The sequence below is a fragment of the Sander vitreus genome, chromosome 6, assembly GCF_031162955.1.
Source record: "Sander vitreus isolate 19-12246 chromosome 6, sanVit1, whole genome shotgun sequence".
NCBI classification, from domain to species: Eukaryota; Metazoa; Chordata; class Actinopteri; order Perciformes; family Percidae; genus Sander; species Sander vitreus.
This window is the reverse complement of record NC_135860.1, coordinates 20,034,422-20,051,857: the sequence shown is the minus strand read 5'-3', so window position 1 is coordinate 20,051,857 and position 17,436 is coordinate 20,034,422. Positions and strand designations below refer to the sequence as shown.

General features: G+C 40.0%; 1 protein-coding gene across 1 annotated transcript; it reads right to left on the bottom strand.

Annotated features, from left to right (window-relative positions):
- Positions 1–2,181: 2,181 nt before the first annotated feature.
- Positions 2,182–6,632, bottom strand: sox4b (SRY-box transcription factor 4b). The gene has a single exon (XM_078253410.1). The coding sequence runs from the start codon at positions 6,053–6,055 to the stop codon at positions 4,823–4,825; it is 1,233 nt and encodes a 410-aa protein (XP_078109536.1). The 5' UTR covers positions 6,056–6,632; the 3' UTR covers positions 2,182–4,822.
- Positions 6,633–17,436: the final 10,804 nt, after the last annotated feature.

Below are 17,436 nucleotides of genomic sequence, written 5' to 3'. Positions count from 1 at the left end.
GCTTCAAGGAAGTCACACACAACAAATACATTTCACAAGGTTTATACTGCATGCTAAAGATTCCTTGATGTTAATGTGTGAGATAGACATACAATGTCTGGTCTGACTGCAGGAATACCCATGTCATGTGGTTCAATTTTATGCATATAATTTCAACCACACGCGTGCGCGCACACACACACACACACACACACACACACACACACACACACACACGTGGCGTAGACAGACAGACATGCTTGTCAGCTATGCTGGAGGGCCCTTGGCTGACTGCTGCTAAACCAGCCCTTCCCCCACGATAAGGGTCTGTCTGGGAGAGGGGGAGGGGAAATCATGACTGTCTGAACACCAGACAGCCAGCATACCGCACAACATGCTAGAATAAAAAAGAATCAGTTTGCCTGGGTGAAGCCCAAGAAGATTTGCCTTAAGAACTGATTATTGTGTATTCTCCAATAAAAAAGCCTTTATTACAGCTATTCCTTATCATTCAGCCAATTAAAGTCACCCTAGTATGTGTGCAGCTTTTATTAATGATGTAAATGAGGGACATTTTATTCTTCAGTAGGACTACATTTTAGGCAATTAGACAAACCTAAGCAGGCAACATAATTGGCTACTCCAGAAGCACATTAGCAATAGTGCTGTTAGTCATGGGATGGTGGTAAAGCTGCTCACCTTTATCACTTCATAGGCTGTTTAACATGGCCTCTAGGTGAATGGATACGCTACCTGTACAATGTACAGATGTGTTAATAGTAGCCCCGCTGTTGTAAAAACTACTCTGGTCAGCAAAGGTTAGCTTTTCATGTTGGACAGATGAGTCAATGAGTATTGACTTTCCAGGAGGTGATGTGACAAAGGATGCAGGCAGTATATATTTAAATCAGCAGCTTATCTCTAATGTGTGATCTTTTTAACGGTGACTGTTTTGTAAAATTTCAAGGGGGAAACATCTATCTGTACATGCATCCATTGTAATTCATTATTGTGTTTTAAGCTTGTAAAAAATTGTGTGAATTTATGAATTCATAATTTGTTGGGATTCCTAAAAATACACTTATTCACACCAAAAGATATACTGAGTGTTGTTGGGATTACAACATGTGTAAAGACTAATTTCTAAGAAATGTCATGTCACATGACCATATAATCATCAGTATGCGACGTCCAGGTCTCCGATCAACACTCCCCTACTAAGATACATTTTGATTGCATGATGTATACTTAAGCCTTATGGGGGCTTAACATGAAAACCAAATATCTGTCACAATAGGGTTAAAATAATCTTATTGATTTGCTCTGTCTGAGTCTATATAAATGTATCTATTTCTTGGCTCCAGAGTGCTGTTGTAGCCTAAGCTTCCCAAAAGCTTTACAGAATCAAGACCATGCATCCTAAGTCTATAGAGGGGGGAGCCTGCTATAAAAGTATTTTTAAATCAGTCCTGCCTATTGTAGTATAACTAGGAATGGAAGTGTGCTTTTTTAGAACTCAGTGATGAGCTTTCCAAAAGATTGGTTGATCATCTGTGGGCTATTTACACTCAGCATAGAAGACAGTGTTGTGTTGTGTACAAAAATGTCTTAAGAAGGATGTGCAGACATAGGCAATCCTTTGATGTGAAACTTTGAGAAACAAAGCGTGTTTTTCTAGATGGAGATGTTTGCAAAAAAAGGTTTTACTTATCAATAACTAAACAAACTATAGAAAAAGATCTCATTTTTATTTCACACTGCCATTCCCACAATCATTTTTGCCTTCCTCTGAAAAAGTAGGTAGTTATTGGTTGGGATGCATATGTTGTCACACAATTGGAGTGGATTTCCCAAAAGCGTGTTCTAGTCATTTATCAGCCTGTGCTTGTTGGTTATTCCATGTTAACCACTTTTGGGAACCAATCCATATAGTAAGGTTTAAAAAAGCAGGTGTAGTGATAAGCTGAGTAGATAGCTTTGATGGTTTTTTGTGTTCTTGCTTTGAATACTTACTCTCCTTTTATATTTTTTGGAAAGCATTGCCAAAAGATCAATGCCATGCTAATCAATGCACACAGTTGGTAATGATAATTAGGAGACATTTCTGGAATCCAATATTGGATTATACAAACTTCTTTTTTTTTTTGGCCAACTGCTGAATATCAAAGAGAGATGAAAAGAATCAAGAAAAGAGTTGTGGAGTTTCAGTTCCAGCTGATATTTATTTCCTTCCTTGAAAAAGTTCTGTACACAAGTTTATATCAACAATCTGACAGGCAGTGAATGGACACAATTTAGCTGGCATGAGTTTCCCCTCCCTTTCTCAGAGTCTCAAAAAAAGGGTGGTTCCTTTGTTTATGGCATGATTAGAGACAATAAATGATAATTCTACACAGCATATTGCACAGGATGGATGAAAAATAAAGTCAATATATTTAAAAATGCTTTCATATATATATATATAAAAAAAAAAAAAAGTCCTGAACTGACCACCTTAAATGTAAGTAAGGATGTGTAAAAGATAGCAGTTCTAGACAGTGCCTGTCCTCGATAGCAACAACGTACATAAACACACAATCTTTTTGCTTTATGATACAGTCAAATATACAAAGATTGAGTTCACGTTTCATCGTTTTTCCTCATTTTTTCATTTTTTCTGAAAAACACAACAGCTAATAACCTGAATCTGAAATACAAATGCTATTCACCATGCCATAAAGATACTAAAACAATTATTAGCTAATAGTTAGCTGACAAGTAGAAAAGATTATATATTCAAATACAATGAGAAACGCAGAACAAGTAGGTGTTGCGGAACTCAAGTCAGAAATTTGAATATGCTTGGTGTTATCATCCTTGTTGGTTTCTTGCTGTATTGATAGCCTGTTCAATCCAGAGGTTGATTGGCAAATGTGACATCAATTAATGAAAACATCAAGAAATAAGTCAAATTTAAAGCTACAATCTCCTTATTTGTTGTCATAGGCAAGATATCTGATGGGAAATGCACAAACAAGTGGCTGCTTAAGATACTGATGCTGTTAAACCCACATGGTCCACAGGAATAGCCTCTAGAAGTAATGCATTCCTGTGTCTTTAAGGAGCCTGCAGACTGGCACTGTAAACGTAGAAGGTAGGCAGATACAAAGGCTGGTGCTGCTTTCAAGTGCTATCGGAAAAATCGTAATTGCATCCTTATAACTTCGTGGTATATAAGTATCTCATGTCTGTACTGACAATATGGGATGTTCAGGGATTGGACATCAAAGAAGTCCTGTCAGTATGTGCTGGACAAAGTCAAAGAAAGTTTTCCAAATTTGTGAATAAAACACTAATTACACACTGGATTTTTGTTCCCTTTGCTCGGGTGTAAAAAATACCTTGGTGCCTTTAATTTCTAAAATTAAACAATAGGCACCACAGTGAGTCTGAAGTCTATTTTGCTTGCTGTTCTTATGAAAGCATTTTAACAAGCGATACAAATCATAAGTACGAGCTTACCATGAGCACTTGAAGGCAGCATGAAAACCAGCCTGCCGGGGTAATAAAAATTAGGAAATCCAATACAGCTGTATTAGTAGGCTACACACACCGATTGTTGACTCCCCCATTTTCTATATAGATTTGTACAAAAATACACTGAGAAAATAATCAAACTGTTTCCTCTCTTTTAAGTGTCCAAAAAGTGTGTACATTTAAATATAAAATGAAATCAAAAGTTGTGTGTTTTTAAAACTCTAGCCCTTCGCCTGAGAAGGAAATGTGACAGACACATACTGACAAACAACCATGTAAGAAAAAGAAAAACAGGACTAGATCATGTACAAAGAAATAAAAAAATTATCAAGTCAAAATGCTTGGCCGAGTATATAAATACAACATCCCATATAAAATGGCATCTGAATAAATGTACAAAACAAAGCTCAGAGGATGAAAAAAAATCGGTGAGGATTTCTCTATAACTATCATCTGAAATTAAAGAATTTTGGTCCTGAATCGTAGAGAACACGTGTATAAAGTTCAGCACAGATTTGAAGTTGCGTTTGAATCCTGAAGTTTGAAAAATTACAACAGCTGGTGATTATTTCAATGTCCTTTTTTTTTTTAAAAGAGAAGAACCGAAAGCGAGCGCCACCAATCTATTTAAATAACCCTAATACTAGTTTTTAAATTGCTCGACAGCCTCACAGAAAATCTCAGCACAAGATAGTGACAAAGTAGGCTATCATGCTTAACATGTTTTCTGCTTTTGAGAAAATATTCGACTTATAAAAAACATCAACCCACCTCGGTTTCATTAAAAATCCCTCTCGGTGACACACCACAATAAAAAAGTCGCACGACAGTCCTATTTCTGTACCTGTTTAGTGGTGAAGTTCACTTGGCGATTGGTAAAAAGTTGTGAAATGTCCCTTTTTTTAAATCAGCAACAACATTGATTAAGTGAACGGCGGACCGCATAACGTGCAAATCAATCACAGTTAAGTTGTTCAGTTCAAAAACAGTGAGCGTTTCACTCTCAGGAAACTCAAGTCAGTCTTTCATTTTCTCTCCTTCTCGTGTTTGCACTCCACTTTTGTGGTTGAACCAAGTCCCCAGTCCACGCATCCAAAGAAAAGTAGGAAAAGCACGTTATTCGCTTTAAAGTGTAGCTCTCCAACGATTTGCAGCTCTTGCCTTTATGGACGAGACGGGGGCTAGTTTCAGTGGGGTTTTACTTGCCTGTTGTAGCCTAGCACACTTGAACTATTACGCCCACTGTACCAGGAACCCCTGTTTCTGCTTGTGGTCATATTTTAGCTCGCAGGACATTTACCTGTCGTTTTGTTTGCATTTTGCTCACTCAGTACGTGAACACCAGGTTGGAGATGGTGGACTCCAGCCAGTCCCCGGAGATCATTTCGCTGACTTCGGGCGTACAGTAGTCGGGAAACTCGAAGTGGGAGCCCCCGGAGCCGGACTCAAAGTTCAAATCCAAGTCCCTGTCCAGCACCGAGGAGCCAAAGCTCCCCAGCGACATGCTATCAAAGCTGGGGCTCGGGTTAATGTCGAGCAAGTCGTCCTCAAACTCTTCATCCTCCGAGGAAGAGGATGAGGACGAGTGCGACGAGGCGGAGGAGTGAGAGCCGGAGGGAGTCGGTGAGGAAGCCCGCCGACTGCTGTATGTGTGACCGCCCAGGTTGCTGCTGCTGCTGCTGCTGCCGGGGGAGTCAGCACCCTCCTCCCTGCCGCTGGCCGCGTCCTCATACAGGCTGAGCGGGTCGCTGGAGTCCGCCGAGCTACTGAGCGTCGGGCTGGCCGGGACCACAACGGAGGACGCGGGGCTGACGCTCAAGTTGGCCCCGCTGCTCCCGAAGACGTACAACCGCTTGGGCTTCTTGCCATCCGGTATCTGCTTTGCTGCTGAGGAGACAGATTTCGACTTGTAGAGAGAGTTGTGATGGTGCTCTGATGTGTGCTCAGAGGCAAACGGTGATGCTTTGGTGCTACTGCTGCCGAAAAGTGATTTGTGGGGTCTGCTGCTGCTGCTGGGTGATTTGGATCCATTCTTCCTCGAAGATGAGGATGTCTTAGTGCTGGTGTTGTTAGAGCTACTGTTGAGTTTCTCTGCCTTGTCTCCGTTACTGCCAGGCTTGGAGGCGCTTGATTTCACCTTCTTCCTCGGCCGGTACTTGTAGTCGGGATAGTCCGCCATGTGCTTGAGCCTGAGCCGCTCCGCCTCTCTGATGAAGGGGATCTTGTCGCTGTCTCTGAGAAGCTTCCACCGCTTCCCCAGCCTCTTGGAGATCTCAGCGTTGTGCATGTCCGGAGACTGCTCCATGATCTTCCTCCTCTCTATCTGTGACCACACCATAAACGCATTCATGGGTCTCTTGATGTGACCGCTGGGAGTTTTACACCATGCCGGGTTCTCTCCCAGCTTGTCCCCGGCGGTCGAAGACGCCGTGGAGCCCGGGGAGAGAGGCGAGGCGGCCGGGTCCAGATCCATGCACGCTCCGGAGTCGGAGCTCGAATCTCCGGCAAAAAAGGACAGCGCCTCGGCGGTGCTCTCTGTGTGGCTCATTTTCTGCACCATGCTGCCCAGTTATACACAGAGCGGTGTACTTGCTCTTTCTCTCTCCTTCTCTCCTTGGTCCTCCGATTCACTTTAAAGCAAACTCAGCTCTTTTCTCCCCCTCTTTACAGTTTGAGCTGAGTAAAAAAAGCGCAAGAAATAATTCACTCCTGAGATGTGCAGGAAACTCGATAACAGTTCAGTCCAGTGTAGCCTTAAAAGGCTAATGTGTAAAAAAAAGTTTAATTTCCAGGTTTTGTGTTAAAACAACACGGACAGTATAGCCCACTCTCCACTGAGTACTCTGTTATCTGTCTCTCTCTCAGCCTCTTCCTTCTGTTATAAAATCAATTCAGCCGTGTGGTGGCTGAACATAGTCTATGCAGCTGCAGAGCGCAGACTGAGTGCCACACTGTGCACTCGGGCACTTACAATAGGCTCCCAAGTACAGAGTGTAAGGTAAGTGCTTTTCTCTGCATCAGCTCTGTCCCCTCTCCTAGAAACAAAAGCCATGCATGCTGGGGAGGAAAAAAACACTACACTGTCCGCCTTCCATCTGCAGACCTGCAGTCGAGTTTCAAGCAGCCCTCCAGTCTCGGCCCCCCCCTTGCTTGTATTTATCCCTTCCCGAGATACAACGGCGATAAAAATCCACCAATCGGACGCTGTCGCTACCCTGCCTCTGTGCCAAACTCACGCCCCCTTCGGCGCTGATTGGCTGAAAATGGAATCTAATAATAATCAGCGCGTGCAATGAGGAGCCTCGTGTCTGACCTCATTCCAGAATACAACAAGAAACTTCAATTTTTTTAAAGAGACACTGGCTTATGTTATGGAACTCCTTTTTTACTCTCTTACCACCAGCCCATGTGCATACCATTAACATATAGCTATATGGGAAGCTAAGTATACTTTACCATATGGAAACTTTAACACTGAGCACAGTTTGTGCCACTGTGTTGCCTGGGGATACTGAATAAAAGAAATGTACCCTGTAATATGTATCTAATTGTCTGTGTTGGTGTTATGAATGGTGCACACCTATAACACCGAAATACAGAATCTGGCGCCAGAACACTGCAAAGCTGAGTAAAACCTTAAAGGTCCACCTTTTAAGACACAATATTATGTGTATCCGATGTACTGTATATTTTAAAAAGTGATCACTCATAGGAAAGGGGTTACTTTTACAAATTAATAAAATTGCTAATTGTTTTAATTGGTGGTTGTTTGCCCACAGGTGGTCGCTGACCGAGGTCTTGCATCACTGACACGTTGTTAAACAAGACCAGTTCAACAGTTGAGCCTCTCTTAGTGAGCGCTTCACAAACAGGGAAATGTCTTTTGGACACATCATGATCGTTAAGCTGGTGTGTGAAAAGACTCCAAGCCAAGCTGTCTATGCGCTCTCTCTCTCTCTCTCTCTCTCTCTCTCTCTCTCTCTCTCTCTCTCTCTCTCTATCTATCTACGAGGCGGGGCTGGGCGGTCCTTTGTCACATAACACAATAACACACATCGAACCAACCATCTTCAGCGCACCAGACAGAGGAAAGGGGGGGCGAAGAAGCGAGCACACATACATCCGCACACCTCTATAACTGACATCGAGTGCAGTTTTCCGTGGAGTGACACAAACAAGAACGGCTGACAGTAAATGCACGCCACTGCGCTTTTGCGCACACTTCATCCCTTTTACGCCTTTTAGGCCAGAATTAACAACATGCCACATTGTTTCTTTTGTTTAGGGCGCATAGAAAATCACAACACTGTTAGACTGTCAACGTTACACTATCCAAGTTATCATAATCATGTTCAATACAAATTCTTTTTGTTTCTACTTTTTGCTTATTTTATAACATACCTTCATATATCAGACACCAGTCGCTGCCTATCTTTGTTTCCTTCGGCCAAATGCAGTTTCCCCAACAAAATAATGAGTTTATTTTAACTTTTAAATCAGTAACGAGTTCAAAAAAGGAAAGAAGGAATGAGGAGGAAACAAGCAGAGGCTACAGTGCAGTGTTGGATGGTCGCTAGATGGCGTCGCATAGCCGGAGAGGACTCAGCTCGGCTGTGTTGCAGAGAATTTAGGGAGGGGTAACAGAGATCAGACCGAGCATCCAGAACAGTTACCAGGGGTGAATTACATAATGTCTCTGTGCGATAGAGAGGCATCCAAGCGATGCTGTTGTGCAGTGTGTAGGTCTCTGTATGTGTGCGTGAGTGTTAGAGAAAACTATGAATGCCATGACTGTGGTAAGGGAGACCAGGCAGTTAAATAAAGGAACATTAAAGCACTTTGAAGTTGGTAAAAAAAAACATCTGCTTGGTTAAAATCAGTCACCACTGTAATGAATTCACCTTACAAGAGAGCACATTTCTGCACATGAAAATGTCATCAAAATATGAAATTAATTGGAAATGGACATTTTTGAAAGTAGGTCTGTGTGTGTATGTGACAAAGAGAGTGAGTGATTGAGATAGATGGTCAGATGTTCTGAGTCTAAATGAAAGGAGAGTCAGAGGTGACTAGGATCACCACTGGGAAATTAGTATGAAAGTATAGTCACCTATGTTACTGGATGCATTTCACTGGATACAATTATAGTCAATATGGCCTCATATCTGCAGTGCATCCAAGTAAAGCAATGGGTAATTGGGCTCCAATTTGTGTGTTCATGGAGCAGAACTGCAATGGAAATAAGAATGTTAACTCATACACTCACACCGCTCCTCAATGCCATTTTAATAAGGAACTTCAGTAGAACATTATAGCGTGTATAAGTCTATGCTATGGAAGTGGCCATACCTTGTTTGAACAGGATTTAGCATTCAGGAAAGCATACTCTAAACCATACACTAAGGTTTAAAAATATACTGTATACATTTAAAGCAACAAAAAAAACTCCAAATGGGAATATGTTTAGGTCATTACAAACACACTGTAAATCCGTAATTAAAGTCATTCTAAAATTTTCAAATATAGTACATCTTCTTAATTATACTTTTTTTCTCACCTCCAACAAACTCAGTGCACCTGGGGTGACAGCTGGCTGGCTTTTTAAGCTAACACCTTATTCAGTACCTTGAGCAGGTGTCCTCTATTTATTCTATTCTATTCTACAAACCAAAGATAAATGAGACCTTTCACCTAGTTTTGGCTTCATAGTTAACTTGAATACACATGTCTTTTTCTTGGCTGCCTATACTTCTCTGTTTCTAGTTCTTTCTCTCTGTCTCTCCCTCCCACTCTCAGTGCACACATTAGTATGCCACACACACACACACACACACACACACACACACACACACACACACACACACACACACACACACACACACACACACACACACACACACACACACGACCTGAAAGGATAAGTAGTGCATTCAAACTTTCCTCTCGCTTTCTCTGTCTCTCTCTTTTACTGCCATTGTTCCAGTGAGGTGCAGCTGCCACGCGAGTTGGAGTGGGTCGCGTGCCAACCCTAATCTCAACAGGTGTTCTTTTGGGTGTCTCCCACTCAGCACCCCCCTTTCTTTGTCTGTCCTCTTTCTCTCTAGTCTTTCCCCTCCCCCTCTGTACTGCACTTTACTTACTACTTCTCTTGCTCTCTAATGTGTTTTTTTGAATGACCACTATGTTCACTCCTGCCAAAGCATGTTGAACAAGAAATGTAAGAAAATAAATTATTTGCAAACAACGACACTATATACACTCCACATACACTATGCTGCACTGTACTAAATAAATATTGGGTCAAACAAATCATTAAAGAATAATATAATATAACTGATAAGATGAGTCTTAGATTAACAGATGGATACAATGATAATGGTGAGGACTATTGGGGGCAAATTTTAAAGAAGCTCAGTCCAGTTTCATGGTTTTTTCCCTCAGGCTGTGACATATTTTGCTGCTGCCATGGCAGTGTCTGTTTTTCTTCAAATAAATATTTAATTTTGTTTTGGTCTGAGAGTGTGTCAAACTCTTGGTATGTGAGTTTTATTTTGGTAAAGAACTTGATCTGTCTGTCTTTATACAGGCGTAGCAGGAAGTATTGCTCCCTCTCTGATCTCTCTCACTATCTCCCCTCTTTCTGCCTGTACTCTCTCTTCTCACCCGTCTCTCTTTCACTCCCCTGTCTCTGCTCTCTGCCTTTCCGTCTCTCTGCACTCTCTCTCCCTCTCGCTTCAGTTTAGCTCAGCTTGTTTTATTGGCATGAATTTTAGATGAACAGTGTTGCCAAAGCACCCCCATCTCTCTTTCTTTTCTCTCCCCGTGTCCCTCTCACGATAAATCTGATCTGAGGTCGTCTGTTATTCAGAAAACTGACACCATATGGTCAGCCACCCACTCAGAGTGCATCCAGTCAGTTTCATGAAATCTTAAAATCTTCCCATATTAAATATTAAAGAAGCTGCACATTGACCGGCTGTCACAAACCCTGCTTAGAGTTTAGCCTGCTCGAACTTTGAATCATAACTAGGGGATCCATTACGAAAGATGTTGACCGAACCATGTCAACTTATTAAAATACATTGCTAAAAATAAAGGGTTATATTCAGACATAATATAGGAAATGCAAGAAACATAAATAAATAAAAAACTGTTTGTAAAGATTTTTTTTGGGGGGGGCTTTTTCCTTTATTTGAAAATGAGTGGATAGACAGGAAAGGTGGGAGAGAGATGGCAGATGACACACAGCAAAGGGCTGTAGGTTTGACTCGAACCCGGGCCGCTGCAGAGGACTCAGCCTACATGGGGCGCATGCACTTACTGGGTGAGCTAGAGGTCACCCCTTAAAATTGTTTTTTAAATATGATGATATATTACAGTAAAAAGGGAAATGTAAACGACAGCCTTGACAAAAACCAACATGTTTATATTAACTATTATCATTCCGCTCTACCACATCTTACTGGTTGTCACAGCCACAAGTTGACCTCTATTGCAATTAAAAATATGATGCTTCAGGCGCTACCTTGGTTGCGGTTGCCCCTGCTAATCCTGTGTTGTGCTATTGAGGGGATTGGTGGGAATGGACTGTTCTGATGGGTGTTAGTGATGCAAAGAAGTGAGAAAAGTTTTAATTGTTTCAGGATTTTTTTGTGTGGAACTAATTAAATTCTGTGTCCCCATGCATCTCAAGGATGTCGTTATCTCTGACACTCTTGAATATTTTGTTGTGTGAAATACCACGATATACATTAACTTACCCGTTTGATGCACATACACGCAGAAATTGGCATGGTTATTTTGCAACAGCTTAATATTGGTAGTGCAAAAGTTAATAACCAAGATAACCAGTGGATCTGGTGTGTATAATCACACTTTGACAAAGCCTGCCTCTCAAATCAGAGACTGTAGGTGGAACACATACCTGCCTCCTTCAGTGACTGTAAAGAGATTTAATCAGCGGAAAGAGAAGTCATTCATATATGGAGACTGTGGGGAATTAAAAATGCTGGTGAGACTAAAAGTCTTCACTCTGCCTTCACAACATGACTGCCATAATTGGAATAAAAAAAAAAAAATGGCATGTGTGCAATTAGAGGTGTCTTCTGGTTGATGACGGTATAATTAAATTGAAACAAGACTAAGTCCCAGACACACAGACCAGACGGCCGACCCTCGGCAGAAAAGGCAGTTGGACTGATCAGTCTACCCGAGTTGGTCAAAAAAGTGCCTTGAAACACACCAAAGCGACGAGACATAATACGTCGCCATAACAGCAGGCGGCACTAATCTGTATTGTCGCCCAAAAATGAAAACCGGCAGCTGATTGGACGAACTCGTCATGTGGGTCTGGTTTCTCCGGAAATCAAAGACAGACTGTCATGGCGGCTTGTTCAGAATACGATCTCATATTGTACTAAAATAGTTCACCGAAACGTGTTTCTGAAAACATTTTAAGCGAGAAATAGGCTATGCAGTTGCTGAATCTGTCTTCATTTCAGATTGACAAAGGTCAGTTTACAAGATTTTCGTCAGATTTTGAGAGACTCTAGTCACGCTCATTCCGCTTCCTGTTTCCAGGTTAGCACTCCACCAATCAGATGGGTCATTTGAGTCCGACTGCCAGCAGTGCCTGCCCCGCCGATTATACATGTCAAATCAGCCAAAATGAAGGCTGACGGCCCCTCGGACGGACGATGGCACGGAACACACCGAACAGACTCGAGTCACTGACCTCGCCAGACTGTCCGACGGCCGATTATCGGCTCTGTGTGTAGTAGGCTTGAAAAGGACTCATGTGATTTTGGAGAGGTGTATGTGGATGCACCTTCACCAATGAAAAAAAAAAGCCACATGTATAACGTGCAAAGTACACTGTTAACCAGGTGGATGGAAAACACTGACACTAAAATTGCAATGGGCGATTGGATTACACCCTACTGTGGGGTTGAGGCGAAGAAAAAAATACTCTACCTCATGAAAACATTATTTCCCCGCATGACAATAGGGCCCACAGCATGTATCACTAAAGTACATACAATGAAGTTCTTTGATTTATTATAGTTTTACTGTCATCAAAGTCAATGTTAACAACACAGTATTTTACAACCCTATAACAGACAGATGGCTGGTTACTGTATATATGAAATGTATTTATTCAGTCGTATTTCTAAAGCTTTGTTTGAACAGGTGTTTTCAGGCACAGATACAGACAAAGATGCAGACATAAATACACACACACACACACACACACACACACACACACACACACACACACACACACACACACACACACACACACACACACTCTCTCTCTCTCTCTCTCTCTCAGCAGTCAAAGTCTTATCTTATCCAGAAAGAGCAGCTGCAAAGTATGACCCTAGCTTAGCTGTTAATGATTGGTGGTGTGTATTTGGGAGTGTGTGTGTGTGTCTCTGTGTGTGTCTATACTTATTTTAACCTCACAATCTCTCCTTTTTCTCAACTGACAAGAGCTCATTATTAGTGCTCTAGCTTTGATTTGTGAAGTTCAGCAAGGTGAATTTGAACATCTGTCGCCTTTCAAGGTTGTTTCTGTAGGTGAGAGCAAACACAGGCCACGCTGAACTAGGTAACACTTTATAATAACCATCATTAATAAATGACAAATTGATAGTTATTTAAACTTTATTTTATAGTTATTTTGCTGTTAACAAACAATTAAATGATGATTTAAATAATGTTTACTAATTATTAGTAATGTTATTGCCTAATTTATGCTATTTTATCAATAGATTAGTGTAATATAAAATAAGTTTATACATTTAGATAGTTAATACATTGTCAATGGTTAATAATTGTTTTGTAAACCATCTATAAACATTATTTGGGTGGCTATTGTAAAGTTGCAACTAATGCTTATAATAATAAGTTAATGATTAATAAATGGTTTATAAAGCATCAAGTAACATTCATTTGGCCCCAATAAATCTTTTTTGGCAATCTATAAAAGAGATGATTATTTGATTATTTGTACACTTATAACTATCCTAATGTTTATAGATGCGTTTATAGAAAACATTTATAAACCATTAACAAGGTATTATTTTTATCAGATGCAACTTTATAATAGCTATCCAAATAATGTTTATTTAAGGTTTATAAACAATTTCTTAATCATTAACAAATACTCAATATAATACATAACAATGTTATGATGTGACCAAAAACAAGCTGTTAAAATAACAAATTATAGCTTAACTACTGTAATAATTAGTAAACATTATTAATTATTATTTAGTTGTGGTTCACAGTAAAATAACTATTAACTTAAGTTAATTAACTATCAATTTACTATTTATTAGCGATGGTTATTATAAAGTGTTACTGAGTCATTCTTTTTTAGAGAATTTCTGCAAAGGCTTTGCTGAATATTTCATGACTATATTTTTCTAAAAGCCTGAGACAAATTTTCAGCATCAATAGGTCTGTATGTCTGAAATTGTTTGCTTAGTTTGCGGCATAATTTTATTGCCCCAAAATGTGCTTGTTGCATAGCAACACTGTAAGCTTCAGAGGCATGCATAACTTAACTTGAACTTACTGTAACTTAGATAGATACAATATATTTCTGTCTCTATATAAACACATGGAACCTGGGTGGCATAGCAACATAGTCACAGCTATGCATGGCACACATGCACACAATTACCAATATTTAAGATACTTAAATAGTCTGCTCTAAATGAAACAGTATTGTGTTTGACTCTGGTATATGTGAGTCATATTAGATAGAACGTTTTTAGCACAATAACCTCTGATTAAATTTGAACATTTTCTCAATTACATTATCATGTAATGTATGTAAAACTAAAACGTTTGAGCCTAACAGAGTGACAAGGGCATAATGAACAGGCTGTAGCAAGATGTAAAAGGCTCAGGTTGCCGACAAAGGAATAATACACTTGCTGTCACTCTGAGAGTTAACAGTGCTACACATTCATGTGGCACATGCATATTTAAGTACTTCTGACATTTTGCATCTGACCTTCATGTGGAAAGGGCCACAGTGTGAGACACCATGTCCTCTGTCACTGCAGTAGGTGACTGGTCACTGCAGAGACTACTTCAATCTGCCATGCAAGATTGTGTCTCAAATCAGAAATGAATGCGTAAACAGTGGGATGTGTGTGCCTCTGTGTGCATAACTCTGCATTTATGTCTTTGTGTGCATATACCTGAGTTCATCTAATTTATGTGTTTTATTTGTGTGGTTGGGCAGATGTGTCAGGTTTGTGCATGTTCATCTGTGTTTATTTACATACATGTGTGTGTGTGTGTGTGTGTGTGTGTGTGTGTGTGTGTGTGTGTGTGTGTGTGTGTGTGTGTGTGTGTGTGTGTGTGTGAGAGAGAGAGAGAGAGAGAGAGAGAGAGAGAGAGAGAGAGAGAGTGTGTGTCCAGTCAGAGGTGACCAGTTGTCACAGAGCTCTGACAGAAACCAGGTATCAGAGAGACACAGTGTCACCTTGTCTCCTCCAACCTTTACTCCTGGGAGCCTGTGTGTGTGTGTGTGTGTGTGTGTGTGTGTGTGTGTGTGTGTGTGTGTGTGTGTGTGTGTGTGTGTGTGTCATAACTCTCTTGAGACACCTTCTAACCCAACCCAGGCAGACTGCATGGCTGACACACATGGAAGGGTCCCTGGAGTGAACCTCAGGTGATGAGGCTGCAGCATGTGTGTGTGGTTCACATCTCTTGAGATTAACTACCTCCTCTAGAGAATGGATGAGACACACACACACACACACACACACACACACACACACACACACAGCTGGTTTTGACATAACAAAGGTTGAGCTCTTTTCTTTCAGGGGCTTGATGTCAGTCAATATCAGGGCCAGGGTCAAAGGAATACAGGTAGGGGGAAATGATGGGGGGAAGAAAGAGAAAGAAAGAAAGAAAGAAAGAAAGAAAGAAAGAAAGAAAGAAAGAAAGAAAGAAAGAAAGAAAGGGAGTGCAGTTCAGATGATTCTGACAGACACAGAACAATATTTTTTAATAACTGTTAGTGTTACAAAGCTCTACGATCGTTTTACCGTTGTTGACATTTTATTGATATATGCAGTGTTAAAGATACAAAATAGATCAGGGGCCATACTCACAAAATATCTAAAAGTAGCTCCTAACTGGCTGAGTAGGGAAACTTCTGAAAATGTGCCTCATTGTGTCAGTGTTTTCAAAAATACAACAGTAATGAACTTTTAAAAGCATATTTTGATGGCGTATGTGTCAATAAGAATCAGCTTACCAGCAAATCGAAAAAATCCCAAAACATGGGAGGTGACATGCCTCTCCAAGACTTGGCACTAGAAAATTGCATTTGCGTTGTTGATGAAATATCTCACTGTCTGTGAAAATTATTCCGAAAACCAAAAACCAAAATAATCAATTTGATTTGAGTTCATTTGAATGTTGTTTTAGTTTCATCTAATTTATTCTTTCATTTTTTTTCAATTCAATTTATTTTAAAACATAATTTGTAATTTAATTCAATTCATTTTGTTATTGAACTTAATTTATTATTATTATTATTATTATTATTATTATTATTATTATTATTATTGTCATTAGATTCTCATCATCATTGTCATTATTTATAAATGAGCTGAGTTTTGCGAAATTAGAGCTAAATTATATTGCATTTTGTTTTTCACTTTTGAAATTTCCCTTTGGGTTTCTGTAACAAGAATGGATATGATTTCTATTCTCTGTCTTCCAACATATTAGAAACATATTGGCTGTAATCTGTCCTCCATCCAGCAAAGTGACAAAGTGCTTTCTCACCAATTACTGACTGCCATCTCCCTCTTCACACCTGGCAGGCATGAGGATGTGGCTGACAACGTGTATGTGTGAGTGGCAGAGAGAGAGGTAGAGGCGAGAATGGAAAAAAATGAGAGGCACACAGATTAAGTCAGAGAGAGAGGTTTTAAAGAGGTTGTCACTTGTGTTTACATTTCCTCAGTCTTCATCAGGTGAATGACATATCTGCTTCTCTGTGATATCACACTGCTGTTAACCTTCTCGAATCGTGTTCTGTTTTTTATTCTCAGAACCATTTTTGCTCTACTCTAGAATCAGCAAGGTTTGACTTATAAAAAATTTAATTTTTTTTCTTCATATTGGTGCCCTCTTAGAAATATCTTCACATCTATATATCTCAATAAACTAGTATTACATTAAACGCATTAAACATAGATAGAAACAGGGTAGTTAACACAAGCAGGGATAGTGATCATTGGTGAAATAGAGCACAGTATTCAGAAACCCCACCTTCATCAACAGGAAATGATAAACAGGTGGTTTCTGGTTTGTACAACACAAAAACATAATGGCAGTGACTGTTTCACACTTAGCACTTAAGACGTTGCCACTATTACACAAAACAAGAATTGTAAGGATTATATACAAAGTCAAGACCCACATCTATTTCCAAATGTATTTTAAAATCACAACCTGAGTTTTCAATTTTTGGAATGCAAACATAATCACAAAAGTTCTATTCTTAAAATAATTAGTAGTTGTACGTCTAAAAGCCTAAGATTCTTAAAAACTAACATCCTGTTTTCTCAGTATTAGTCTGAAAGCTGAAGGCCATGTGTCAGCAGTGGGTGGACTGAGTCTTAGTATGTTGGCAATACAAGCTCAATAACCACCAGCTGTTTAGACCGGTGATGCAGCATCCATCTGTCTGCTTATCTTCTGCCCTGACAAAATACTTGAACACACTAATAGTAGACTGAAATGTACTTGCATTGCACATACATTTGATACACACATTCTATCATAGAAACAGGAAACCCCACTTTTAATCACACAGTTTCTGACAACCTATAGATGACTTTCCTCAGCAGAAGATTGCAGTTAGATTTTCTTCCCATTTTACATGCATATTTCTTTAGA